The following is a 26054-nucleotide window of genomic DNA, read 5'->3' as shown; positions in this document are numbered from 1 at the left end:
TCTATCGTCTCCAAAGCTTGATGATGCTTCCTGGGATGAGAACCGGAAGCCTTCCCTGCGTATATAAAAAAAAAGCACGCACACAAACACATTTCATAATTTTAGTTAGATATTTGCAATAATACTGTGCTGGATCTATTTAATGGCAGCTTATCACACAAGTAACGTGCAAATCATCAATTTTTTAGCAGCAGGACATGAAATGTGTATACAGTGGGGCAAAAAAGTATTTAGTCAGCCACCAATTGTGCAAGTATTCCCACTTAAAAAGATGAGAGAGGCCTGTCATTTTCATCGTAGGTATACCTCACCTATGAGCGACAAATTGAGGAAAAAACAAATATCCAGAAAACCAGATCTGATTTTGAAAGAATGTATTACCAAATTCTGGTGGAAAATAAGTATTTGATCACCTACAAACAAGCAAGATTTCTGGCTCTCACAGACCTGTAACTTCTTCTTTAAGAGGCTCCTCTGTCCTCTACTCGTTACCTGTATTAATGGCACCTGTTTGAACTCTTCAGTACAAAAGAAGACCAAGACCAAAGAGCTGTCAAAGGACACTAGAAACAAAATTGTTGACCTGCACCAGGCTGGGAAGACTGAATCTGCAAGTCCCCTCAGCTCGATGAGGACTACACCAAGTTTATGATTGGCCTATTAACCAGTAGCTCCACAGTGAAAGTGAAAGAGGATTTTGCTGGGCAACAACAAAAGGATCTGGTACAATCCACATCACGGAGTCTAACATTCTAATAAGAAAAACCTGGGGTGGGTTTTGACAGTTGTGTATCTTACGAGGGTACCTCCCTGAAGTCAGAGCAGTTACAAGGCCCAGACCTGACGAGCAGTCTCATAGGTTTCTTGTCAAGAATTAGCCAAGAACCCATTGCATTTACAACAGACGTTGAGGCCTTGTTATACCAAGTAAGGGTCCCGGAAGAGGGTCCCAATCTAATGAAGTTCCTCTGGTTGGCCGAAAGGAAATCTGGAAGGTAAGCTGAATCATTATAAGATGGTGGCTCAGATATTTGGTGCCACATCATCGCCAAGCTGTGCCAACTATGCCCTGAGGCAATGCGCAGGGGATTATGGCGATAATTGTTCACCTGAAGCAGTTCAAACAAGTGGTGAAAAACTTTTACGTAGACAACTATTTGAAGTCCGTGGCCACTGAATGTGAAACCTTTAAACTCGAAGACCTCTGTCCTGTGTGCAAAAGAGGGCTTCAGGCTAAACAAATGGGAGACTAACAATCAAGCTGTCATTGCCTTGATTCCAGAAAAAGGGAGGGCTAAAGAAATGAAGGATCTCGACCTGATTCAAAATGTTCTGCCAGTAAAGTGCCCTAGGGATTCAGTGGTGTGTGGAATCTGTTTCGTTGCAGTTCAAGTTGGCCATCCAGGACAGAACACTTTCCAGAAGTGGTATTCTCTCGATGGTAATGTGCATGTATGACCCTCTTCTTCCTGCTCCCGTACAGTGCAGACTCTTCTGCTGCTTGCTCCCACCTTGGAGGGAAAGGATGATCTTCGCATGCGGCCAGTTTTTGGGAAAGATTTCTCGCCGCTGGTCATCCAAGCCTCCCACTCACCTCGGAGTGCCGCTTTAAAAGCACGATAGACACATCGATGGCTTTCAACTTAAAAGCTGCATCATACGCTTTTTGTCTTGTAATTTCCATGATGATGGTATGAAAAAAAATGTGTTGCGTTCGTGCAGCGTTTTGTGTTGAGTGCGCCAAAAACTAGCCTCGTCTTCTTCTACACGCTGGAGGCATCTGCGCATGCCCAAACCCTAGTGCATTCTGGGAAACGGTCATGTATATTTTAGCCGCATCGTTGCATAGGCCACAGGGTTCAGAGCGCGGGAAAAAAGTAGCGGCTTATAGTCCGGAAAATACGGTATGTTGAAGAGATGAACGTTTCAGCAGGCTTTTGCAGCTAAATAGGTGGCTTACAGACGTGTGTTATACTCTAACCGTGAGCTTCATTTACAATTTAAACATTTTGTTTTCAGAGACATCTTTTCAAGGCAGGTGGTCTGTCTAAACAAAGGTGCCAAGTTACTAGCTGTGAACATGTTTTACTATGTGCGTCATTCAAAGTCGCAAAAGGAAAACCTGGGACTGAATGGCGCACTACAAAAGATAAGGTCTGCTGAAGGTCGGGAGACGCAGAAGGATGCGCCGTCATCAAAACAATCGGAGGAGAAAAGGAATGCTGAAGGTTGTGAGAGACAGAAGGATGCAGCCTCATCAAAACAATCAGAGGCGATAAAATCACTTGAGATGCAGGAGTCAGGGATAAGGAAGCACTTGGAGTCTCCGACACCTCTCCATCCCCCCCTGGAGGAAAGCCGAATGAAACACTCACTCTCCCAAAAGTTCAGGCAACCTCTGTATCTACAGAGGGGCACAGAAGTATTTAGTCAGCTCCCAATTGTGCAAGTTCTCCCACTTAAAAAGATGACAGAGGCCTGTATATTTCATCATAGGTATACCTCACCTATGAGAGACAAAATCAGAAAAAAAAAAAAAAAAAAAAAAAAATCCTGAAAATCACAGTCTGATTTTTAAAGAAATTATTAGCAAATTATAGTGGGGAAAAATAGTATTTGCTCAATAACAAAAGTTCATCTCAATACTTTGTTCTATACCCTTTGTTGGCATTGACAGAGATGAAACGTTTTCCGTCAGTCTTCACAAGGTTTTCACGCACAGTTGCTGGTATTTTGGCCCATTCCTCCATGCAGATCTCCTCTAAAGCAGTGATGTTTTGGGGCTGCCGTTGGGCAACACAGATTTTCAACTCCCTCCAAAGATTTTCTATGGGGTTGAGACCTGGAGACTGGCTAGGCCACTCCAGGACCTTGAAATGCTTCTTACGAAGCCACTCCTTTTTGCTCACCATTGAGATCTTGCGTGGAGCCCCAGATCGAGGGAGATTATCAGTGGTCTTGTATGTCTTCCATTTTCTAATAATTGCGACCACAAATGATTTCTTCACACCAAGCGGCTTACCTATCGCAGATTCAGTCTTCCCAGCCTGGTGCAGGTCTACAATTTTGTTTCTGGTGTCCTTTGACAGCTCTTTGGTCTTGGCCATAGTGGAGTTTAGAGTGGGACTGTTTGAGGTTGTGGACAGGTGTCTTTCATACTGATAACGAGTTCAAACAAGTGCCATTAATACAGGTAACGAGTGGAGGACAGAGGAGCCGCTTAAAGAAGAAGTTACAGGTCTGTGAGAGCCAGACATCTTGCTTGTTTGTGGTGACCAAATACTTATTTAATAATAAATTCTTTACAAATCAGACAATGTGATTTTCTGGATTTTTTTTCTCATTTTGTCTCTCATAGGTGAGGTATACCTATGATGAAAATTACAAGCCTCTCTCATCTTTTTAAGTGGGAGAACTTGCACAATTGGTGGCTGACTAAATACTTTTGTGCCCCGCTGTACTTATTTCAGCCGCTGTGTGTGTGCAAAGCGACACTGCTGCCTTAGTAATGTAATGCTTTATTTTGACGTACCAAAAAAGGACTTCCTTTTCAAGTCAGGCCAACCAAGAACTAACATATCTGGAACTAAATATACCTCGCAATTTTGGTGTGAATGGGCCAAAAGTATGAAATATCAATTTCAATGGAGAACAGTGTCTTTTTAATTTTTGTAACAAGTCAAGTTCATGAGGAAATTTGGTGCTACTGAAAGAGACGTACCTTGTTTCCTCATCATTCCACGCAACTCTCATTCCCTTCCCTCCTCCGCCTGCAGATGCTTTTATCATTACTGGGTAGCCTAGCAATAACAAAAACAATCAACCCAAAAATTAAAAAAGGTATTTCATTTTTTATTTTAAATGTATTTAGCCAAACTGAATGTTTCTAAAAATGAGCCTACAAATCTTCCCAACATCCCATGAATACAAATTTATTTATTTATTTTTTTAAACTCTATATCAATGGCATATAATACTGAAAGTTATTGTACTGTCTCAATGTATCTGTGTAACTAACAAAGAAGCTGCTTTTCTTTTGACCATAGCAGAAAAGGCTAAATGATCAAAATGTTCAAATGATTTTACATAATACAAAATCTAATGCGACACACGTGATGACTTACCAATATTTTGTGCCATTTTGACAGCTTCCTCTGGATTCTATAACAGAGTGTTTTTGTTACAGAAAATTGGAAACTGATTGTTGTATTGTTAAAACAATGACTAGCAAAGACAGTGTTGACAAGAAACTGCAATTTTAAGAGACAACTAGTCCTTCAAACAATAATCCTAAACAAATTGAACATAACATGAGGAAATCTTACATGCACTCAGTGCTTTTGCCATACCTTGACCACTCCATCAAATCCTGGGATGGTGTTGACTTTTGCAGCCTTAGCAATCAGTTTGCTCTCAATTTTATCCCCCATTGCTTGGATAGCATGAGTGTCAGGGCCAATAAATGCCACACTCTCCTTTGCCTATCAAATGTATCATAATACCATTATTATTATTATACGTACAGAGAAAAGTTTTAAACAGTACATTTTAGGATGATGCATTGGTGGTCCAACTAAGGGGGGGGAAAAAAAAAAAAAAAAAAAGAAGTATTTGGGCATGACAGTTTTTATTATTAACATCACTGAATGTTGAGTTTCCTCATGAGAAAAGCTTTCGTGCTGCCACCTTTACACTGTGCTCTGAATTATTATGCAAATGATATTTTTCTCTGATTGTCCTAAATAGCTGATACAAATGCAAGTTGGCATAATTTTTAAGTCATCAGCCATTGGAATATAATTCAAATATTTTTGACCAAACCTCCCAATGATGACAGTATTTATTTTTATTTTTTTTAAATAAAAAAAACTTCAAATGAATGAACTTTTCCAAATTATTATGCAAAACAGAGTTTAAAAGAAGGGAAATAGTCATTAATTGAATTTGCAGAGTAGGAGTAGTGGATGTTTGTTTGAAGACCACCATGTCCCAAAAAGGCTGCGCCGTCAGCAAGGAGGTGGCGGACTGGCAAGTCACGTGTTTGGCCTGAAACACGACAGGGTAAGACCCTGCCCTTTTAGGTTCCCTGAAGGTGTGAAAATGTATGTGGACTTTCTGACTGACCACTTTCTTCCAGGGTACCAAAAGGACAACTGCGCGTTCATTAACAAAAATCATCAAGCATGAGAATGCACCATCAGAAAAATTGGAATTCAAACTCTCCCATAAAGTTAGAGGTTTAATTGATGGAAGGATTGTTAAACTGCTATCAAATAAGGAGTACGATGTCAAAATGTAGTAAGATATCGATATCCTTACGACTGATCTTTTTGATTGCAATAGCTATTGATTTCAGTAAATATGAAAGCCTAATCATCCAAATTCAATAAATGACTACTTTCAGATCTTTAAATCCTGTCAAATGTCTTGAAACTCTGTTATGTGTAATAATTTAGAACCGTGCATTTTAAGTTGTTTTCTTTTCAAAAACACTATTAGAATTGGTTTGTTCAAAAACATTTGAATTATATTCCGACAATAGATGACTTGAAAATTACGCCGACGGTCATTTGTATCAACTATCACGTGAAAATCTGAGAGAAAATATAATTTGCATCATAATTTGGAACACAGAGTAGTGACTGCGTGTTTGCGGGGTTGACTGCTTTAAGGCTGCTGCACACCGGGCCACGTGTGGTTTGGCAACTGTTTATGATGGGCCTATCCGTCTTTCAAATTTTAATTGCCAGCGCACCTTCACAGATTGCAGCCAATAAAAATTCACAAACTATTACTCACGCTAAAAAATGTATTTCCGTGTTTAGTGAGGCCTGTTCTGGGTAGCACCTGTCTCGTTTTCAAAGTGTTATCAATCTTTTCATAGCGTCAGGATGGCTATCTTTGTGGAGTGCAACAATTCTAATACACAAATCTGAGGAGTTGTTTGCCACAAGATGCCATGTTGAACAACAAATCGCCAGAATGAGCAAAGTGTACCCAAGGCACCACATTAATTAGCTCTAGTCAATAGCATGAGGTTGAAGATGTAGCTTTGGCAGTGAGAGTCATAAATCGGTCATAAAGTCACGTAGGATTTACGTGTGATTTTTTATTTTTTACTTATACATTTATAATATACTGATAACTCTTCACTTATGGTCGAAATGATCAAATTACATTGTAATGTGTTTCAACTCTAATCACAGAAGAGGAACCAGAGTGACCGAGGTCAAAAGGTGACGACCAATCAATCAGATCCCACCACCAACCCGCGATTCCACAGGGCTCCGAGGATCACAACCAATCAAATTCAACTGAACATACTGTGGGTGAATTCGAAGAGGAAAAAAGATATTATCTCCGAATGGTCAAGACGGTAAATGGTGAAATAGGTTTGTAGAGAGAACATCAAACCTATGAATGAGGATTGTACTCACTAGTCTCTTTGCAAATTCTTTGTTTTCTGAAAGAAAGCCATATCCCGGGTGAACCTTGACAAACAAACAAACAAAAAAAGAAGATCCTGATAAAAAAAAAAAAAAACAATACCGAATGATTTACATTAGCTAATTCCAGGTAAATATTTGGCAACACTAAGAACATGCTACAACAGTAAATGTTTAGCTGTTGCACTGATAGATAATACAGTAACTTTACAAGTGTATATTAACACACATATTAATCACTAACACGTGTATGTGTTCACCGTGATGGGTGAAATGCAGAGAACAAATTACGTGTACATGCATGTTCGTGACAATAAAAGGTGAACACTTAACTGGTATTTGATAAACACACACAGCGGATATAATAAGTCTATGCAGCCCTGTTCAAATTTAGTTTAGTTCTTTCCCCCGCTTCAGAAAATGCTTCAAAATGCTTTCCCCCGCTTCAGAAAATGCTTCAATTATACATATATATATATATACATAAAAATGTACCGCATGGCCCGCATCCCGGTAACTCCACAATGAGTGTAACACAACAACACATGGCGAAGCAGGCATGCTGAAATACTAATTATATTACAGATGTGAATAATATTAAAATACAATGCCAATTCCAATGAAGTTGGGATGTTGTGTTAAACAAATAAAACCAGAATACGATGATTTGCAAATCAGGCTCAACCTATATTTAATTGAACACGCTACAAAGACAAGATATTTCATGTTGAAACTGATCAACTTGATTGTTTTTAGCAAATAAAAATATCTGAAGGATATGAAAAATATTAAACATCACCTATACAAGTGTTTTTCCTCCTTTTGTCTTTCTTTTTATAAAACACAGTAATGAAATAAAAGTCACAGTTCCAGTGCCGTCTGAAAGCCTGCACATTCTTCGACATCCTGTTAGGCTCAGGATAGTACTGGTCTCAAAATGAATGTCTTTACACACTGCACTTGCTCAGTAGAAAAAGGTCCGCGCAGCGACGCACAAGGACAACAGCAGCCACGTGTGGCCAATGCGGACCATGCCCATATTAGGAAGTGAGTAACAGCCTACAAGGAAATCGGGAGGCTTTCCCCGTTGAGTGGACCGCAACTTGCCAGGAAGTATTTGTCATTGTGGCAAAATAATACAATAAGAGAAATGGCCGCAGAAGGTGAATGTCAACTTGCGCCGTTATCATTTTTAAAAAGCCCTAATTTTCGCTCAGTCATTGATACTATACATACATTCTTAAAGAAGAAAGACTTACAGCTTGGGATTTAGTGTGTCTGACAGCATGCAGAATGGCATCCATGTTGAGGTAGCTCTGATTCGTGGGGGCGGGGCCAACACACACCGCCTCATCAGCCATCTTGACATGAACCTGGACACACACAACAGCTTCAGAGCAGTAAACAATGATCTACAATACCATCATGTACTTCCTAGTGTCTGTCTTTGTGTACGACTAACACCAAGATATAATGCAATTAATATAATGTAAATATAACTTTAAGGTTTGCCATGTTGTCCATCGATGTGTGTTGTTGTACCATTTGCGTAGGAATATCCGTTGCTTGAAGAATGACATCATCACCATATAGATGCCATTCGTTAGCCATCTATGGCATTTCGCATCGTACGCTAGCATTGAGCTAGCGGACGTTCAAAGAGATGTGGTTGCTTTAAATACACGTGTGATTCTCTTTGTTTTGTTTGCTGTAAACTTCAACTGGACGCGGCCCGAGAAGTCGCTTTGGAGGAATATTTCACAATGTACAAAACTGCTGCTTGTTCTTAGAAAGCGTGTTAAATTCACTGCCACCATCTAGCACTCGGATCTCGAATTTTTGCTTGAATGTCAAAGCAACAACAACAACAAAAAAACGCTCCCCGATAGTATGTCCAGGAAGTCAAGGTACCACTGTGCTGTACACTGTAAAAAAGTTTAAAAGGCAACATAGGGGCAAAAACGATGAACCACGATAACGCAGGGCAACACTGCAGACTGAAAACATTTTAAACGACACAGAAGATCAACGTATCAGGTTTTCTACACAGGTCATTTTAGATCTGATTCAGATATATATTATATAGACAAGTACTTTCAGCAATAGTAGGAGTCGCAATACGGTTGTACCATGACTTACGAGTGCCCAAACTTAAGAGTTTTTTTGAGTTAGGAGCCATCGCTTGGCCGATTTTTTTGTTTGCTTTGTCTTGTGCGCCAAGTGTGAAGTGTAGAAAATGAAGCAATTAAGGTGGAACCAACCTCAGTTCAAACAATTAATTGTCTTGGGATTGGACGTCATCAAAAAGCGGTAAATAAAGCCAACTCGCCAGATCTAAACCCCATTGAGAATCTATGGGGTATTATCAAAACGGAAATGAGGGGCACCCGACCCAAAAACACAGAAGAACTGACAGTAGGCATCAAGGGAATCTGGGCTTCCATAACGCCCAGGCAATGCCACAAGCTGATTGGCTCAACGCCACGGCGCATCCAGGCAGTGATTCAAGCAAAGGGATTCCCAACCAAGTATTGAGAACAAACAAATACACTTTAAATTGTTGCTAACAAACAACAACAACGGAGAAGTAGATGCTCTTACATTTATTGCTTAGGATGTAGCTGTTGGCCATTGTAAGTAGGTACCACACAGTAATATTTTTGGAAATAGAACTCACAGCATTGGAGTCTACGTCACTGTGAACAGCAACAGTCCGAATACCCATCTTCTTGCACGTCCTGATGACCTGATGGGAGCACACGGACATGAAGGTAATGGATTTCAAATGTATGCATGAAGAGCGGTTGCTATAGACAAATGTCATTTGCTATTCAAATTCAATTATGATGCTTCCCAAAACATCGACTGAAGAAGCTTTTTTTTTTTTTTTTCTCTTCATCCACACGGAGTTGTAAGTGTCCTATTGAACAACAGCTAGTCGACCGCAGATTCAGTTGGACTCCATTGCTGGGAGGGTCTCATTCAGTCTTACTCTGCAAGCAATCTCCCCTCTGTTCGCGATTAGGATCTTGTCGAATGTCTGTGGAAGGAAATGACAACTTGAGAAATCTATTTTTCATTTCACATGAAATAGGTATTTCTAAGTTAATTTCTTGCAAAAAAAAAAAAGTACGAGTAAAATCACAATGTGTTAGGGTCGGACAACAAGGCCTTAAAATAAAATCTCAGATTTGCTTGGGAAAAAGATTACAGAAAGCAAATGAAAATCGAGTGTGGCTCGAGGGCCCTTCTGGGACTTTATCCTGATACCAAACACGTTTAAAAAAAAATAAGAATCAAATCATTTGTTCTCACATTAACTATCACAAAAATGATCAAATACATTTTTGGAGAACAAAATCCTTTTGTCAAAATCTCCAGGTCTGCGATTGACTTCCGTAGGATTTCTGCCAACCGACGTGACCACCTGGTGACGACGCGGCGAACGCTCCCATACGGTATTTATTTATGGATGTATGTCAAGACATCACTGCAGAGTCTAAATCCAGACAAAAGATGAAGATGAAAAGAAATCGCGACAAATCAAAAGGGAAATTACCTTTTCATCGGGACTTGGAGCGGTGGAATACTGAGCCTTGCTGTGAAGAGCACAGTATCCAGACTGGAAGGGGGCGTGCTGCAAAACACCATCCCTCTGTCACTTCAAGCATTCTTGATATTGATATGATCTATCATTCCTTGCACAAATGCATTACCATTCAATTGTGTGAGGCTAGACGCTCATTTGCACGATAATAATGCTTATCGTTTACTGGTATAGAATTCACAGAAAGTCCATTATTTAGTAGTTTACCGAATACTTTGAAGAGCTTCTCGAGTTCGACGACACGCCTTCCTATGAGGAAGCCGACCGAGTCTGGGGACTGAGAAGGGCTCTCCTATCTCTGGGGCTGGAGTCACCGAGATGGTTCAAAAGCTGCTCGGTGGATGAGATGCACCCACGATTCCTAAAGGCTCCGGGTGTCGAGGGGCCGTCCCGGTTCACGCGCCTGGGCAACATCGGCGACAGTGCCTCTACATTGGCAAACCGGGGTGGTGGTCCCCCAGGGTGTGTTCCAACTAGTCCTCAGCCTCTCTGGAGAGGAGGGTCCATCTGGAAGTCGAATCTCAGATTCAGGAGGAGCAGCGTGGTTTTGGTCCAGGGCGCGTGGGAGTTCGCCCAACCGGTCTACATGGCACCAGGACAGCACTTGGAGAAGACATTTGACCACGGCCCTCTGGGAGTCCTGCGGAGGGGCTCCAGGAGTACGGGATATTGGAACCCCTAATACGGGTTGTTCGGTCCCCGTGCGATCGGTGTTAAGAGTTTGCTCCCCATGGCCGGCAAGAAGTCGGATTCATCTTGGGGTCTCGTTCACAAGCGAGGGAAGAATGGAGCTGAAGATCGACAGGCGGGATCTGAGCAGCATCTGCAGTGATGCGGACTCTGTATCAGTCTGCGGCGGTGAAGAAGGAGCTGAGCCGAAAGGCGAAGCTTTCGATCTACGTCCGTACCCTCACCTGTGACGACGAGCTGTGGGTTGTGACTGAAAGAACAAGACGGCAGATAAAAGCTTGCCGAAATGAGGTTTCTCCGCAGGGTGTCCAAACTCTCCCTTAGAGAAGCTCGATCATCCTGGGAGGGGTTCAGAGTCAAGCCACTACTCCTCTGCATCGAGAGGAGCCAGATGAGCCGGCTCGGGCATCCGATTAGGATGCGTCCTGGGCACGTCCCACCGGGAGGAGGCCCAGGGGACGACCCAGGACATGCTGGCGAGACGCCTCGGGATCCCCCTGGAAGAGGTGGACAAAGTGGCTGCGGAGAGGGAACTCTGGCCTTCTATGCTTAATAAGCTACTGCGCCCCCGACCCGACCTCGGAAAAGCCTTAGCGAAAGAAAGAATGTTGACTAGTTTGCAGTCACTGTACTGCATCATGCAAATTTCTAATATTATTTTGTAATGCGAACAAACATAGTGCTCAATTAAAACCTCTCTTATTGTGTCACTTTAAATCGTGAAAATCTTTTCTTTTCTTTTTTTTTTTTATATTGCGACTGCACGGGCAGAATATGTGTGCGATAATTTATGTCCACCACGACGGACGTTCACTGTTTTCAGGCTGTCTCGCTACAGTCACAAAGGTCATGACATCATCTCAAACACAACATTCCATTTATGCACGACTCTTCTCACCTTTAAAACAAATAGCAATCTGGTAGGTGGTGGCAAGATACTGCGCGTCGCCATGTTGATACAATAACAAAAATCAAATTGGAAGTTTTCAGAAGGAAACGCCCCCCCTTTTTTTCTTCTTCTTCGTCTTCTTCTTCGTCTTCTTCTTCTTCTTCGTCGTCGTCTTCTTCGTCTTCTTCTTCTTTTTCTTCGTCTTCTTCTTCGTCTTCTGCCATAGACAAGAAAATGGATAGATGCGAAAAAACAAAATATAAACACGAGATATGCTAGCTAACTGTAGCACTCTTGCTAACCGACGTGCCTACATGGCGGCCATTTTGGGGAGGACGAGGTTCCGATTGAAGGCAATGCATTGACATTATAATTAATTCCTCACTTGGTCATTTCTCAACCGATTTTCATGAGGTTTGCTTTTTTTTGTCTGTAGGAATTAGAAAATCAAAGCTGTTTGTTCATTTCATTTTTAATTTTATGAAAATGAAAAGTGGCCGCACAGTGTCGACTGGTGAGCACATCTGGCTCACATCGTAAGCCAAGCAGTAATAATTGCAGATCACTATGTGGCGGTAATGCATATGGCAGTTTGCAATCCGCCGTTGAACACGAAGAAGAAGAAAACCCTTTAAAACTAAAGAAGAAGAAAAGCGGAAGCCGAAACGAACGCAAAGGAGAGTCCGGTTCCCCAAGGAAAAATAAAGTCAAGAAAGTATTCCTGCTTGACTGTTATAATCGGGCATTTCTCAAGTGAAATGGCGGCACTGGGTGGAACTTCGATTCAGGAGAAAGTCAGCAGGTTGCTCTGCAAACAGAATGGAAAACCTGTACTCAAACCCAATAAAGCTCTTGTCCTGAGAGATGCAGTGACGAGCCGCAAACCCAAGAAAGGAGGTAAACCTAACAATGCTCACTCGTATTATTAGAAGAAAAATATTTGCAATCTGACTGACCGTGTATACGGGTGCCTTGAGATACGAGTTTAATTCGGCGAAAGATGACATTTTTCGTAATTTGTGTTTTTTATTAATAGAAGCATATAATATGACGTTTTATAAAAACATATAGTCATAAGATAATTGAATGAATGATGAATGTTTGCGTTGGAATGATCAGTTCATTGTGGTGCCTTCTGGTGTGTGCGACTTGGCCACCGGGCGGCAGTGTAACGTCGTCAATCAAAGAAGAGTTTACCAAAGAGGCCAATTTAAATTACTTGTCATTTACTGTATACTGGGTATCTTCAAAAGTATTCTCGAGCATTTTAGACAAAAGGTAAAACATTAATGGCCTTGCCTAGGGGGCATTCAAGGATTGTTAAAGTTTTCAGTCAGGTCAAACCAACACAACATGACAGAAATAATGAGTGCTAACTCAATGTAATTAAATGACTTTATTGTAATTCAATTATTTCACACTCACCGAAACTTTAGACCAGGGGTGTCAAAGTCATTGTTGTCACAGGCCACATCGTAGTTATGCCTTTCCTCGGAGGGCCGTTACGATTGCGAACCCATATAAATGAAAGATTACGTCATATAATTACACGCACGAGAGACAACACATTGATGAATAACCAGTTTTGAAATCAGAAGCCTATAAAAACATGTCTATCAACTTTTACATTTCTTTTCAACGGGGGATTGGTAACAAAAAAAAATGCTTGCAAATATCTCAATGTTATTACACCAGAACACAATGAGCAATTTGGATTTGCTTTCGCGGGCCACGTAAAATGATGTGGCAGGCCGGATCTTGTCCTGAGAGATGCAGTGACCAGCCGCAAACCCAAGAACTGCGACCGGTTTGACACCAGTGCTATAGAGCATGATTCAACAGAACGCCGGCATGTTTACCTACAACTGTTAGTGCTAGCACTAGCTTGCTAGGCTACAGAACGTTTTGTTGCCTGCTCGCGAGCCGTATCGTATTCAAAGTATGTGAACATATCTTAAGCAATCCGTGAATGAACGTCCTCTCCTGAGCATTGATGACCACCAAACGTTTTTCCTGATTTTATTATTATTCCACCCACACAAAAATTTGCCTGCGCTACTGTTGTTTTCGTCGCCATGGTAACGAGTGTATCCGGTGGCGTTTGATTTGACAAGATAAAGCGCAGTGATCATAAAAGACGGGTTGGATTTTATTGCAGTAGCCTGACATAGTGCAATCGTGAAAGACCACATTTGTCGTGTAGTCAGATATATCCATCCATCCATCCATTTTCTGAGCCGCTTCTCCTCACTAGGGTCGCGGGCGTGCTGGAGCCTATCCCAGCTGTCATCGGGCAGGAGGCGGGGTACACCCTAAACTGGTCGCCAGCCAATCGCATGGCACATACAAGCAAACAACCATTCGCACTCACAGTCACACCTACGGGCAATTTAGAGTCTCCAATGAATGCATGTTGTTGGGATGTGGGAGGAAACCGGTGTTCCCGGAGGAAAGCCACGCAGGCACGGGGAGAACATGCAAACGCCACACAGGCGCGGCCGGGGATTGAACCCCGGTCCTCAGAACTGTATGAACTATATGTGTATATATATATATAAAGACTTGATGTTTGGTTTGTGCTCTGACATGCAATGTCACTTGTCGAACCTTATATAGACAAATGTGTGCCTTTCCAAATCATCTCCAATCAACTGAATTTACCACAGGTGGACTCCGATTAAGCTGTAGGAACCCCTCAAGGATGATCAGTGGAAACATGATGTACATGTGATTTCATAGTTTTTCATTTTTAATAAATTTGCAAATAATTTTTGACATTGTCATTATGGGGTATTGTGTGTCGAATTTTGAGAAAATACATTTTTTGAACTTTTGGAACACAGTACGTACTCTCAGCTGTGCTATTTGCAGCGTTATACTTGCTCTTACCGAATTCCATGCTATCTCACAAATGCTGACTAACAGAAGAATACAAGTTGCAGGTCACAAAAATGTCTGAGGTAAATAAAACACAACTGTCAACAATTCTGCAACACTTATTTTTTTGTTTTTTTATTTTTATTTAATGACTTTTTTTAAATACAGTATCTGTCACTATACATGGAAAAGTTTCACTATAAGATTTGATAGTCACGCTATTGTATTGATCAGACAGCTGAACAGTCATTGTGTAATTTCATTACAGAGGCCACCTGTATCACAGAGTTGTCAGTCATGATGGCCTGTTGGAAGCAGAACAACTTTGTGGATAGCCTGTGCTCCAAAGAGATGGGTGATTTCTACTCATGTGTTGGAGAGGCTCAGGTATATTTTCTTGCACAAAACAGCTGCTACACTTTACAGTGGAACCTCCATTCATGAAAAAATCGGTTTACCAACAAATGTTTCAGGCAAATATTGCTTAGGTTCACAAACAATGCTTTTCGCAAACAGTCACAGCATCCACATGGAATGCGTTTTCTCTGACACGGTAAACATCATTCCCTCCGTGCTTCATGTATTTTCATACAGGTATGTTTATATTTTGTGTGCATGTAAATAAGCTCTGAGTATGGCTCCCAAGAAAGTGTAAAGTACAAGTTATTGTGCTATTAGGAAGCCCTGTAAACTATTGCAGTTCTGGCGGGATCTGGTGAGCCCTCGCTGATGAGGTTGTGCATGTGCGACCACACAGTTTTGATTGTATTGTTTCTTGAAGAGGTGTTTATACTCTGCTTTGCAGTACAGAGGGACGGAGTTCCTTTCCTACAACCACGGAAATGCAGCATAGTCCCTGCTGGTTAATGTAACGGAGCAAAGCAAATGTATTGACAGTATATAGCCCATTTCATACACAAGGTAACTCAATGTGCTTTACATGATTAAAAACATTTAAAAACAAAGATAAAAACAGCTTATAAACATTTAAAACAGAGAAAAAACAAAAGTAAAATTAAAACGGCGTAGTGCAACATTAAAACATTCACACTTGGGGGTGCGTCACTTCTGTTGGCAACTTATTCCATTTGTGTGCAGCATAATAGCTAAATGCTGCTTCCCCATGTTTGCTTTGGACTCTTGTGCTCCACTATTTGACCCGAGTCTGTCGATCTCAGAGCCCTACTGGGTTTATATTCCATTTGCTTTTCTTTCATGTATTCAGGACCTAAACCATTTAATGATTTATAGACCAGTCGCAGCACTATCTACAAATCTATTCTAAAGCTAACAGTGTAAAGACTTTATAATTGGAGTAATATGCTCTGACCTCTTTATTCTGCAGCATTCTGAATGAGCTGAAGCTGTTTGATGATCTTTTTGCGCAGTCCAGTCAGAAGACCATTACAATAGTCAAGTCTACATAAGAGGAAACATGGATGAGCTTCTCCTTTATGACTTTGAAAAATCAGATCGGAATCAATCAGTACACCAAGGTTTCCTGGAGAGTGACTCCAGGTATTTACTAACAGCAATCCTCTTTTCTTTATTGCCCAAAACAATTATCTCAGTTTTGTTGTGGTTTAATTGAAGAAAACCTTGGCTCATCCAGTTATTTTGTTTTAGACAGTGACACGACACCGCAATTGAACTGTAGTCATCTGAAGACACTTCTAGATGTAACTGTGTGTTGTCTGCATAGCTATGATAGTCAAAATTAAAGTTCTGAAGAATTTGACCCAAGGGTAGCATATACAGGCTGAATAGGAGGGGCCCAAGAACTGATCCTTGAGGGACCCTATAGGTCATTGCCATTCGAGATTGAACACTTACAAAATAACTCCTTTCTTCCAGGTAGGACCTGAACCATTTCAGGACTGTTCCATTTAGTCCTACCCACGTTTCCAACCTGTTGAGGAGTATATTATGATCTACCGTATCAAAAGCCGCACTGAGATCCAACAAGACCAGAATTGACACCTTTCCCCAGTCAGTATTCAACCTTATATCATTTAGGACTTTCATAAGACCAGATTCTGTACTGTGATGAGTTTGAAAACCTGATTGAAATTTCTCAAACAGTCCATTTAAGTTCAAGAAATTGCAGAGTTGATTAAAAATAACTCTCTCACCAATCTTGGCTATGAAAGTGAGATTTGAGATGGGTCTATAGCTTGCTAACATGGAAGCGTTCGATGTTTTTAGAAGAGTCTTAATGGCAGCTACATTATGAGTGTTAGGAAACTCGCCTGACTGAAGTGAGCAATTGATTATTTGCTGCAAATCAGCTTGCACAAACTTCAAAATAGTTTTGAAAAAGTCAGATGTTATTGAGTCAAGACAGCTCATTGGATGGTTTCAGCTGCTGAACCGTTTTGAAAAAACACGGAAATTGTCAGTGAAATTCACAGATAGTACAGTACACATTTCTTTGAGCCACTTACTTAATTGACTGAGCCTACTGAAACGTTCATCTCCAAATCGTACCGCCGGGAGAGGTCCACTTATGAAAACCTCAGCATCCAAACATTGCAATGAAATCTCGCTTCAGTACCTCAGATTGCTGCTTGACAACATCCAGAGCCCCTGTGTATAATGACAGATTTCACAGTTGGGTACTCATTATTGATATCCAGGATTTGTTTTTTAGAGATATCAGACACCATGTCATTGGTAAAACTTTGGTGTTTTTCTCACTGCAAAAACGTTTCACATCCTTGACAGCTCCATTACGAACTATTAACGTTCAGGGTGGCATTTTATTTCTTTTATGATTTAGTTTCATACCTTTCAGTGGTGGTGGAGGATGAGCATTCTTGGCCAGGGTCTCGTAAAAGTGGCTCAAATCTATTTGGAAGTCTGATGTCAATGTTTTGCATTGACTCGCGTCCTCTTTTCTTGTCCTTCGCTGTAACGAGCGTCCATGGCCGCTCACTCAGGCAGAGCACTGCAGTACGGCAAAACACTTTTTAGAACGTAACCCCCGCGTAACACGACCCAACCCGCACCGCAGCATCTGATCCATTTGCACACTGACTGAGGAGTATCTGCAACATTTGCAAAATCAACATTGTCCCAGACTATCGTACTACTCGCTTGAAGTCTCGGCGCCCTTTGCACAATGGTCATTGCACCAGACTATTGTAATATTAGTCACTCGAACTGCTCTAAGTGCTAGAGGACTGCATCTTTTTGCACAATTGTCAAAAAATAAATAAATAAATGAATAAATGTTTTGCTTTATTGCTCAGTGACAGTTTTTCTCAATGTCTTTATGTATCGAAAGTGTTCTGTCAATTGACTGTCTGTTGTCGTACTAGAGCGGCTCCAATTATCATTTCAACTTGCTTGGACCAGTTTCTTCACTTCCTTACCACACTCACCATTGCTCTGGACTGTTGACCCCAAGTATTTAAAGTCCTCCATCCTTGCCATCTCTTCTCCCTGTAGCCTCACTCTTCCCTGTCCACCCCTCTCATTCATGCACATATATTCTGTCTTACTTCGGCTAATCTTCATTCCTCTCCTTTCCAGCGCATGCCCTCCGTCTTTCTAATTGTTCCTCCACATGCTTCCTGCTTTCACTGCAGATCACAGTGTCATCTGCAAACATCATGGTCCACGGGGATTCCAGTCTAACCTCATCTGTCAGCCTATCCATCACCACTGCAAAGAGGAAAGGGCTGATCCCTGATACAGTCCCTCCTCCACCTTAAACTCCTCTGTCACACCGACAGCACACTTCATTACTGTTCTGCTGCCCTCATACATTGTAATACACTGTATTAATCTAACTTTCTTCTCTGTCACTCCAGACTTCCGCATGCAGTACCACAGTTCCTCTCTGGGTACTCTGTCATACGCTTTTTCTTGATCCACAAAGACGCAATGTAGCTCCTTCTGACCTTCTCTATACTTTTCCATCAACATCCTCAAGGCAAATAATGCATCTGTGGTACTCTCTCTGGGCATGAAACCATACTGTATTTACTCGCAAATACTCATTTCTGAACCCCGGTCCTCAGAACTGTGAGGTGGATGTGCTCACCAGTCCTCCACCGTGCCGCAAAATAAATATTTGATATATATACATACACACACAGTATAAAAAGTATTAATTGAATCTCCACATATCAAACATCAGGTGATGTGTGCAACATAGTCAAGATCAGAGAACCAGGGCAAATAAGGTTAGATGACAAAACCCCAATGCTGCTAAAGTGGCTGGTGCGACCCTAAGTCGAGTGTGTGTGGGGCATCAGCGTTCTGTTGGGCAGAGGACAGAAGAGGTAGAGGGGGCAGAGCGGGCAGAGAGTTCAGATTCCTGACAGCCTGATGAATAAAACTGTCTTTGAGTTGGCGAGTCCTGGCCCGCAGTCTCCTGCCTGATGGCAGGAGACTGAAGAGGCTCTGTGATGGATGGGTGGCATCCCCCGCTATGCGGAGGGGTTTGCGGGTGAGGCGTGTGCTGTAAATGTCCTGCAGGGAGGGAAGAGAGGTTCCAATGATCTTCTCAGCTGCCCTCACTATGCGATGGAGAGTCTTGCGGCAGGGTGCGGTGCAGGCTCCGTACCGCACAGTGCTGCAGTTGGTCAAAATGCTCTCTATGGTCCCTGTGTAGAACGAGCACATGATGGGGGTCGGTGCTCTGGCTCTTCTTAGCTTGCGCAGGAAGTAGAGACGCTGGTGAGCTTTCTTGGCCAGTGATGAGGTGTTTCTGGTCCAGGAGAGGCCCTCTGTGATGTGCACTCCCAGGAACTTGGTGCCGCGCGCTCTCTCCAATGCAGCACCGTTGATGTTCAGGGGAGCATGCTGGGAGTGCGCTCTCCTGATGTCCGCAACAATCTCCTTTGTTTTCTACACATTTAGGGAGAGATTGTTGTCCGTGTACCACCCAGCCAGGCGGTTCACCTCACTCCTGTAGTCTGTCTCATCTCCATTGCGTCATCTGCAAACTTGATGTTGGAGCTGTATGTTGGTGTGCAGTCATAGGTCAGCAGGGTGAAGAGGAGGGGGCTCGACACACAACCTTGAGGGGCCCCTGTGTTCAGAGTGATGGTGCTGGATGCGTTGCTTCTAACCCATACTGTCTGCGGTCTCCCAGCAGCCAGTTGCACAGTGAAGTGTTGAGCCCCCTCTGGTGGGCAGAGTAGCCAAATATTGTACTCATGTAAGAGTAATGGTACTTAACAATGTGACTCAAGTAAAAGTATAAAGTAGTCCTCCAAAAAATTACTTGAGGAAGAGTAAAAAGTACACTGAAAAAAAAAACTCAAGTACTGAGTAAATGGTGAATAACAAACAGTGCCAGACAAATACTACAATGCATGAAAGCTGTTGTTTTTCTTTGTCTAAATGTAAACGAGTTGCGTGCCGTTGCCTTCAATGGTAATGATGACCTTCCCTACATGGTCGCCATGTAGGCACGACGATGAGCCGGGCTGGCTTATCTTGTGTTAATACCTATGCCCGGGAATCCCAATAGAAGACGACGTGTGCGGTCATGTGACTTTATTGTCTCGTTTGATTGCTGAACTAGACTTAAACTTCCCTCGCGCTTAAATTGGATTGGAGCAAACAGCGCCCAATGTGGAAGTGGAATTGAAGAGGTCGGGCACGAAATAGTTGAAAAATGAGCAATAATTGATAAATAAAAGTAGCGAGCAGCATTTTGATCATTGTAACGGAGTAAAAGTACCATTTCTTCTTAACATAAATTCTCAAGTAAAAGTCAAAAGTATGCAGTATTAAAACGACTTTGACAAGTACAATTTATCCAAAATGCAACTTGAATAAATGTAACAAAGTAAATGTAGCCCGGTACTCCTCTCCTCTGCTTAAGATGGCATGAACCCTTAGATTTCACCCCAAAAGTCAAAAGTGACAAAAAAAACCGAAGCAAAATATGTCTCCTGCTGAGCTGTTACATTTCTTTGTGTGCTGTAGCAGGTCATTATATTCAGATGACAGGTACCCCAATAATAATAATTACTTTATATTAGGTTTCTAGATGGAAAGAATACTTCGAGAAGTTGATGAATGAGGAAAATGAGAAAATTTTAGGCATTAAAGAGGATGAAAAATGGAAAGGCAGTTGGTCCTGATGACATTCCTGTGGAGGTATGGAAGCATCTTGGAGAGGTGGCTGTGGAGTTTTTGACCAGCTTGTTCAATAGAATTCTAGTGTGAGAGAAGATGCCTGAGGAATGGAGGAAAAGTGTACTGGTGCCCAATTTTAAGAACAAAGGTGATGTGCAGAGCTGTGGGAACTATAGAGGAATAAAGTTGATGAGCCACACAATGTAGTTATGGGAAAGAGTAGTGGAGGCTAGAGTAAGGACTGAAGTGAGTATTTGTGAGGAACAGTATGGTTTCATGCCTAGAAAGAGTACCACAAATGCATTATTTGGCTTGAGGATGTTGATGGAAAAGTACAGAGAAGGTCAGAAGGAGCTACATTGTGTCTTTGTAGATCTAGAGAAAGCCTATGACAGAGTACCCAGAGAGGAACTGTGGTACTGCATGCGGACATCTGGAGTGTGGGAGAAGTATGTTAGAATAATACAGGACATGTACGAGGGCAGCAGAACAGCGGTGAGGTGTGCTGTAGGTGTGACAGACGAATTTAAGGTGGAGGTGGGACTGCATCAGGGATCAGCACTGAGCCCCTTCCTGTTTGCATGGTGCATGGTGATGGATAGGCTGACAGATGAGGTTAGACAGGAATCCCCGTGGACCATGATGTTTGCAGATGACATTATGAAAGCAGGGAGTAGGAGGAACAGTTAGAAAGATGGAGGCATGCACTGGAAAGCAGAGGAATGAAGATTAGCCGAAGTAAAACAGAATATATGTGCATAAATGAGAGGGGTGGTGGGGGAAGAATGAGGCTACAGGGAGAAGAGATAGCAAGGGTGGAGGACTTTAAATACTTGGGGTCAACCGTCCAGAGCAATGGTGAGTGTGGTCAGGAAGTGAAGAAACGGGACCAAGCAGGTTGGAACGGGTGGAGGAAGGTGTCAGGTGTGTTATGTGACAGAAGAGTCTCTGCTAGGATGAAGGGCAAAGTTTATAAAACAGTGGTGAGGCCAGCCATGATGTACGGATTAGAGACCGTGGCGCTGGAGGTGGTGGAAATGAAGATGTTGAGGTTCGCTCTCGGAGTGACCAGGTTGGATAAAATTAGAAATGAGCTCATCAGAGGGACAGCCGAGGGTCGATGTTTTGGAGACAAAGTTAGAGAGAGCAGACTTCGATGGTTATATTGGTAGAAGGATGATGAAGATCGAGCTGCCAGGCAAGAGAGCTAGAGGAAGACCAAAGAGAAGGTTGATGGATGTTGTCAGGAAAAACATGAGGGCAGCTGGTGTTTGAGAGGAGGATGCAGGAGATAGGCTTACATGGAAAAGGATGACGCGCTATGGCGACCCCTAAAGGGACAAGCCGAAAGGAAAAGAAGACGACTTTTTATTAGGTTTGCCGTATTTTCACGACCATAAGGCGCACCGTATTAAAAGGCGCAGTCTCAGTTACGGGGTCTATTTCTGTGTTTAACACATACATAAGGTGCACCGTATTATTGGGCGCAGGCATGGTAAAGCATACGCTAGCTTAAAACATACACTAGCATGCATGCTAGCGTATGTTTTTAAAAAGGCAGCGGGAGCAAAACTGAGTTCGGTTGTACTTTATTGAAGTATTTAACAATGTACTCACGTTATTTTTTTTATCAATCCTAATCCACAAATCCATCAGAGTCCTCATCTTCTGTATCCGAAATGAACAGCTGGGCAAGTTCTCCATCAAACATGGTGGATTCCCTCTCGTCATTGTCGGAGTCAGTCTCGTTGCCGGGGGGCTGTTCAGCAATGATGCCGGCTTTCGTGAAAGCTCGGACAACAGTCAAAGCAGATACCTTAGCCCAGGCATCCACAATCCATTCACATATGGTGGCCTAACACGCCCGACGCTTCTTCTTGACTTGGCGAAACTCGTTTTCCTGCTTCCTCCACTTGCGAACCATGGATTCGTTGATCTTGAATTCTCTCGTGGCTGCTCGTTTCCCATGTTCCTCCGCGTAACTGTATTAGCTTGTATTTTAAACTGTGCTTCATAAGCGTGTCTCTTCGTAGGTGCCCTTTCCGGAGGTCCTTAGCCAAACCGATGTCGTTTTGCATAATGCACATACCAGCGCAATATACCTACTGGGGGCGTGCCTTTAGCTTCCTCTTTTACACGCGCCCTTCCCCCTTTAAAGTCCGCATGCTGTCCTCAGTCACGTCCGCCTTTCCTCTATATAAGCAGCGTGTCGGCAGGAAATGCTCCCAGTCATTCCCGAAGGCGGGGACCTTGGTGATCCGATCCCCTGCTACAGAAGCTGGCTCTCGGGACGTGGAATGTCACCTCGCTGGCAGGGAAGGAGCCCAAGCTGGTGTGTGAGGTCAAGAAGTTCCGACGAGATATAGTCGGACTCTCCTCCACACACAGCTTGGGCACTGGTACCAGTCCTCTCGAGAGGGGTTGGACTCTCTTCCACTCTGGAGTTGCCTACGGTGAGAGGCGCCAAGCAGGTGTGGGTATACTTATTGCCCCCCCGGCTCGGCGCCTGTACGTTGGGGTTCACCCCGGTGGACGAGACGGTAGCCTCCCTCCGCCTTCGGGTGGGGGGACGGGTCCTGACTGTCGTTTGTGCCTATGCACCAAACAGCAGTTCAGAGTACCCACCCTTTTTGGAGTCTTTGGAGGGGGTGCTGGAGAGCGCTCCCGCTGGGGACCGATGGTGGGGGAAGATGCCGGCCCGACGTGGCAGGCCCAAACGTATTGTGAGGGTCTGCTGGGAACGTCTGGCAGAATCCCCTGTCAGAAGTAGTTTCAATTCCCACCTCCGACAGAACTTTGCTAATGTTCCGGGGTCGGCAGGGGACATCGAGTCCGAGTGAACCATGTTCTGCGCCTCCATTGCTGAGGCGGCCGACCGGAGCTGTGGCCGTAAGGTGGTCTGTGCCTGTCGTGGCGGCAATCCCTGAACCAGTTGGTGGACATCTAATCTTAGCTGCGTGAACTCCAAGCTCTTTCAGAGTTTTGTGATCTCTTGGCAAAGCGAGTGTAATTGACAATTTCTTGTCGATTGAGAGGAGGACACTCGGCTGTGTCTCTGTCGGATCAAGTAAATCCTCAGTCGAAGTGGAAGAATCTGCCTTTTTTCTCTTCAGCGGCAGCTCGACGCGGAGGCTGGAATCCTCCATGACAGACGAGTTGGCGAGAATTTTTGTCTTGTAATAGCTGCTTTTCCAAGTCTATGCAAGGGGCGTCTTCGGAAATCACACTCACACTCTCGCATTGTCACAGCATGCTACCAAACATCATGATCATATAGATCATGACCAAAACAAAATTTTTCTGACGGAAAATAACAACCAGAAGGCCCTTACCCAAGGATCTGAGGCCACGGGCTGGCTCATACGGGGTTGAAAGTTCAGTAATATATCTTGGGGCAAGGCTTATAGGTGCTTTAATAGATAGAGTAGAAACGGCAATGAACCATGAAGTACAAACTTAATTGCAAAGGGTTTATGTATGAAAAGTGATGTGTTCCCTGTCCAAATACAGTATTCATGGACCTGGCTGTGACTGGGGTTGTTACACATGACTGATTTACAAAGCTTTGGCATTTGGCAATCAATCTTTTTCTCTCTCTTTCTCTTGTAGGCTTCAATGAAGAAAACATTAGGAGAAACTAGTCTTCAAGGAGGACGTCTGCAACCAAAACAAACCAACGCCCTGTTGAAGAGATATCCCAATCTACGTTTTGAGATCTAGGAACATATTGTTTTGTTTTAGACTTTAAATGTACAAAATCGAAATAAGCCACATCGTTGAGCCTTGTAACAGTGTTTAATCATTTTAAGGTATCAGTGGAATTGGGTATCTTACTGTTTAAGTTCACAGGTCAAGAAGCTACTCTACTACTCTACAGGTTCAAGAAGCTACTCTACTGATTCCTGTGACAAGGTTATATAATGTTAGGGCATTGACCATTAATAACACGTCATCCATCCGTTTTCCGAACTGCTTATCCTCAGAGTAAAGACATGGCCCACTTAATTTCACTTTGAAAATCTATTTTACTGATATGAGAATTTAAATTATTGGCAGTTATCCACAATTGCTTCTTGGATTTGTTAAACTAAAATAAAGAAGTATTTTTCAACCTTTTGATTAATTTAATAAACTTTTAGTCTTTACCATTAGGTGTCCGAAATGAAGTTTTGTTTTCTCAAGATGGTGTCAGATTTCGCTTACCCGCAGGACTAATCGGGAGAAATGTCCTGACCGACTCTCCGTTTAAAGGGTCAAGCTCCCCCCTTTTTCCTTTACCGGCTCCAACGCCGTACGCGCAAGGAGACGAGATGAATTCGCCGAGGTGTGCTAACTGCCTTTAGTTTTACGGAGCCAATCCGATCTCCCCTCACTTATCACCCCTTGATGAGTAACCGCACCGAGTGAAAGGGTAATGTGAGTACTCCATTTTTACAGCAGTTTCATCCCTTAAAAATCGATTGCACTTGTTAAAGACCTAGTAAATTTAACAATCCTTGTTAGGACCGTACGGATTTGTTTTTGTGTTAAGCCGAAGTGATATATATGAGTTACTTTTTGGGATGGCGTTACTACCCGATGTTATTGGTATCGTCGACATTCAATCACTTATAAGAGGTTGAGTGATAAAAATGGGACAACTCCTCTTTATAAGAATGACAAGGATAGAATAGAATTAAAGTAAGGTATTTATTTCAGTGATTACTTAAGGTTAAAATGATAATATGACAGAAAGGGTTTATAATATAAAATAATAATAATAACAAAAAAGGAAAAGAAATAGAAGTAGTTTAAAAATAATAAATCATAAAACAAGTATTACCTTTTGAGTGAGCCTTAAGGAGTGATCAAGTCCTACGGAGCCGTGATGCCAATTAATAATAAGATAATTTGGAATATAAGAAACCCTGGACGGCTGACTAGCTCTCTTCCCTTATCCACGCAAGATCAATAGCGGTTCTATTAGTTACTTTATTATAATAATCTTTAGTCTTACCCAATTAAAGAGGAAAATTCACCATGAAGTACTATCCGAGTAGCCTTTTGAATTCCTCACGCCAGCCTGTCCCTGATCATCGCGAGAGAAAAAAGCGTGTCTCTCTCCCACCTCGAAAGGAGGAGAGAGAGCCCCGCGCTCCCTTCGTATGAGTCTATTATAACCTCGGTTCTTCCAGAAACTTCCTTTTTTCTAAAAATAATCCTTTGTTCGCAACATGCCTCGACATGCGCCTTCCGCTGTTGGCCTGTCCCGACTTGACCTCTTATTTGCTCACTCAAATAGGTTCTCAGTGAATATATTCATTTATAAGCACATTTCATATGTCCTGAACTCAACCAATACATTTCATCACACCATGTTATTCTCTAAGCAATCTGCAATACATGTATATATGTTAAATGTCAAATAAATGTATATACTTTCATGTGAATACAATTCCCTCATGTA

At 42.5% G+C, this 26054-nt stretch overlaps 2 protein-coding genes across 4 annotated transcripts in view; one reads left to right on the top strand and one right to left on the bottom strand.

The window, feature by feature from the left end:
• The window catches only part of pcca (propionyl-CoA carboxylase subunit alpha), a 37485-nt gene extending 25651 nt beyond the window's left edge, over positions 1 to 11834 (bottom strand). Inside the window, exons 1-10 of one of the 3 annotated variants that reach the window (XM_061791062.1) lie at positions 11642 to 11834; positions 10006 to 10083; positions 9439 to 9486; positions 9124 to 9192; positions 7706 to 7819; positions 6438 to 6491; positions 4350 to 4481; positions 4125 to 4161; positions 3722 to 3800; positions 1 to 55 (exon numbers count right to left, since the gene is read on the bottom strand). The exon at positions 1 to 55 is cut by the window's left edge and continues 48 nt beyond it. In XM_061791062.1, the coding sequence (XP_061647046.1) occupies positions 1 to 55; positions 3722 to 3800; positions 4125 to 4161; positions 4350 to 4481; positions 6438 to 6491; positions 7706 to 7819; positions 9124 to 9192; positions 9439 to 9486; positions 10006 to 10083; positions 11642 to 11695 (720 nt within the window). In that variant the 5' untranslated portion in view covers positions 11696 to 11834. Of the gene's footprint in view, positions 56 to 3721; positions 3801 to 4124; positions 4162 to 4349; positions 4482 to 6437; positions 6524 to 7705; positions 7820 to 9123; positions 9487 to 10005; positions 10084 to 10260; positions 10561 to 11641 lie in introns of all 3 variants that reach the window. The other 2 variants (XM_061791064.1, XM_061791063.1) reach the window with 2 other exon arrangements.
• A 128-nt stretch (positions 11835 to 11962) lies between these two features.
• chchd1 (coiled-coil-helix-coiled-coil-helix domain containing 1) lies at positions 11963 to 26054 on the top strand. The gene is made up of 3 exons (XM_061791068.1): positions 11963 to 12529; positions 14778 to 14896; positions 24218 to 26054. The coding sequence occupies exons 1-3, from the start codon at positions 12391 to 12393 to the stop codon at positions 24326 to 24328; spliced, it is 369 nt and encodes a 122-aa protein (XP_061647052.1). The 5' UTR covers positions 11963 to 12390; the 3' UTR covers positions 24329 to 26054.

This window comes from Phyllopteryx taeniolatus, chromosome 11 (assembly GCF_024500385.1).
Source record: "Phyllopteryx taeniolatus isolate TA_2022b chromosome 11, UOR_Ptae_1.2, whole genome shotgun sequence".
NCBI classification, from domain to species: domain Eukaryota; kingdom Metazoa; phylum Chordata; class Actinopteri; order Syngnathiformes; family Syngnathidae; genus Phyllopteryx; species Phyllopteryx taeniolatus.
The sequence above is the reverse complement of the archived record's forward strand: the minus strand, read 5'-3'. Positions and strand labels throughout refer to the sequence as shown.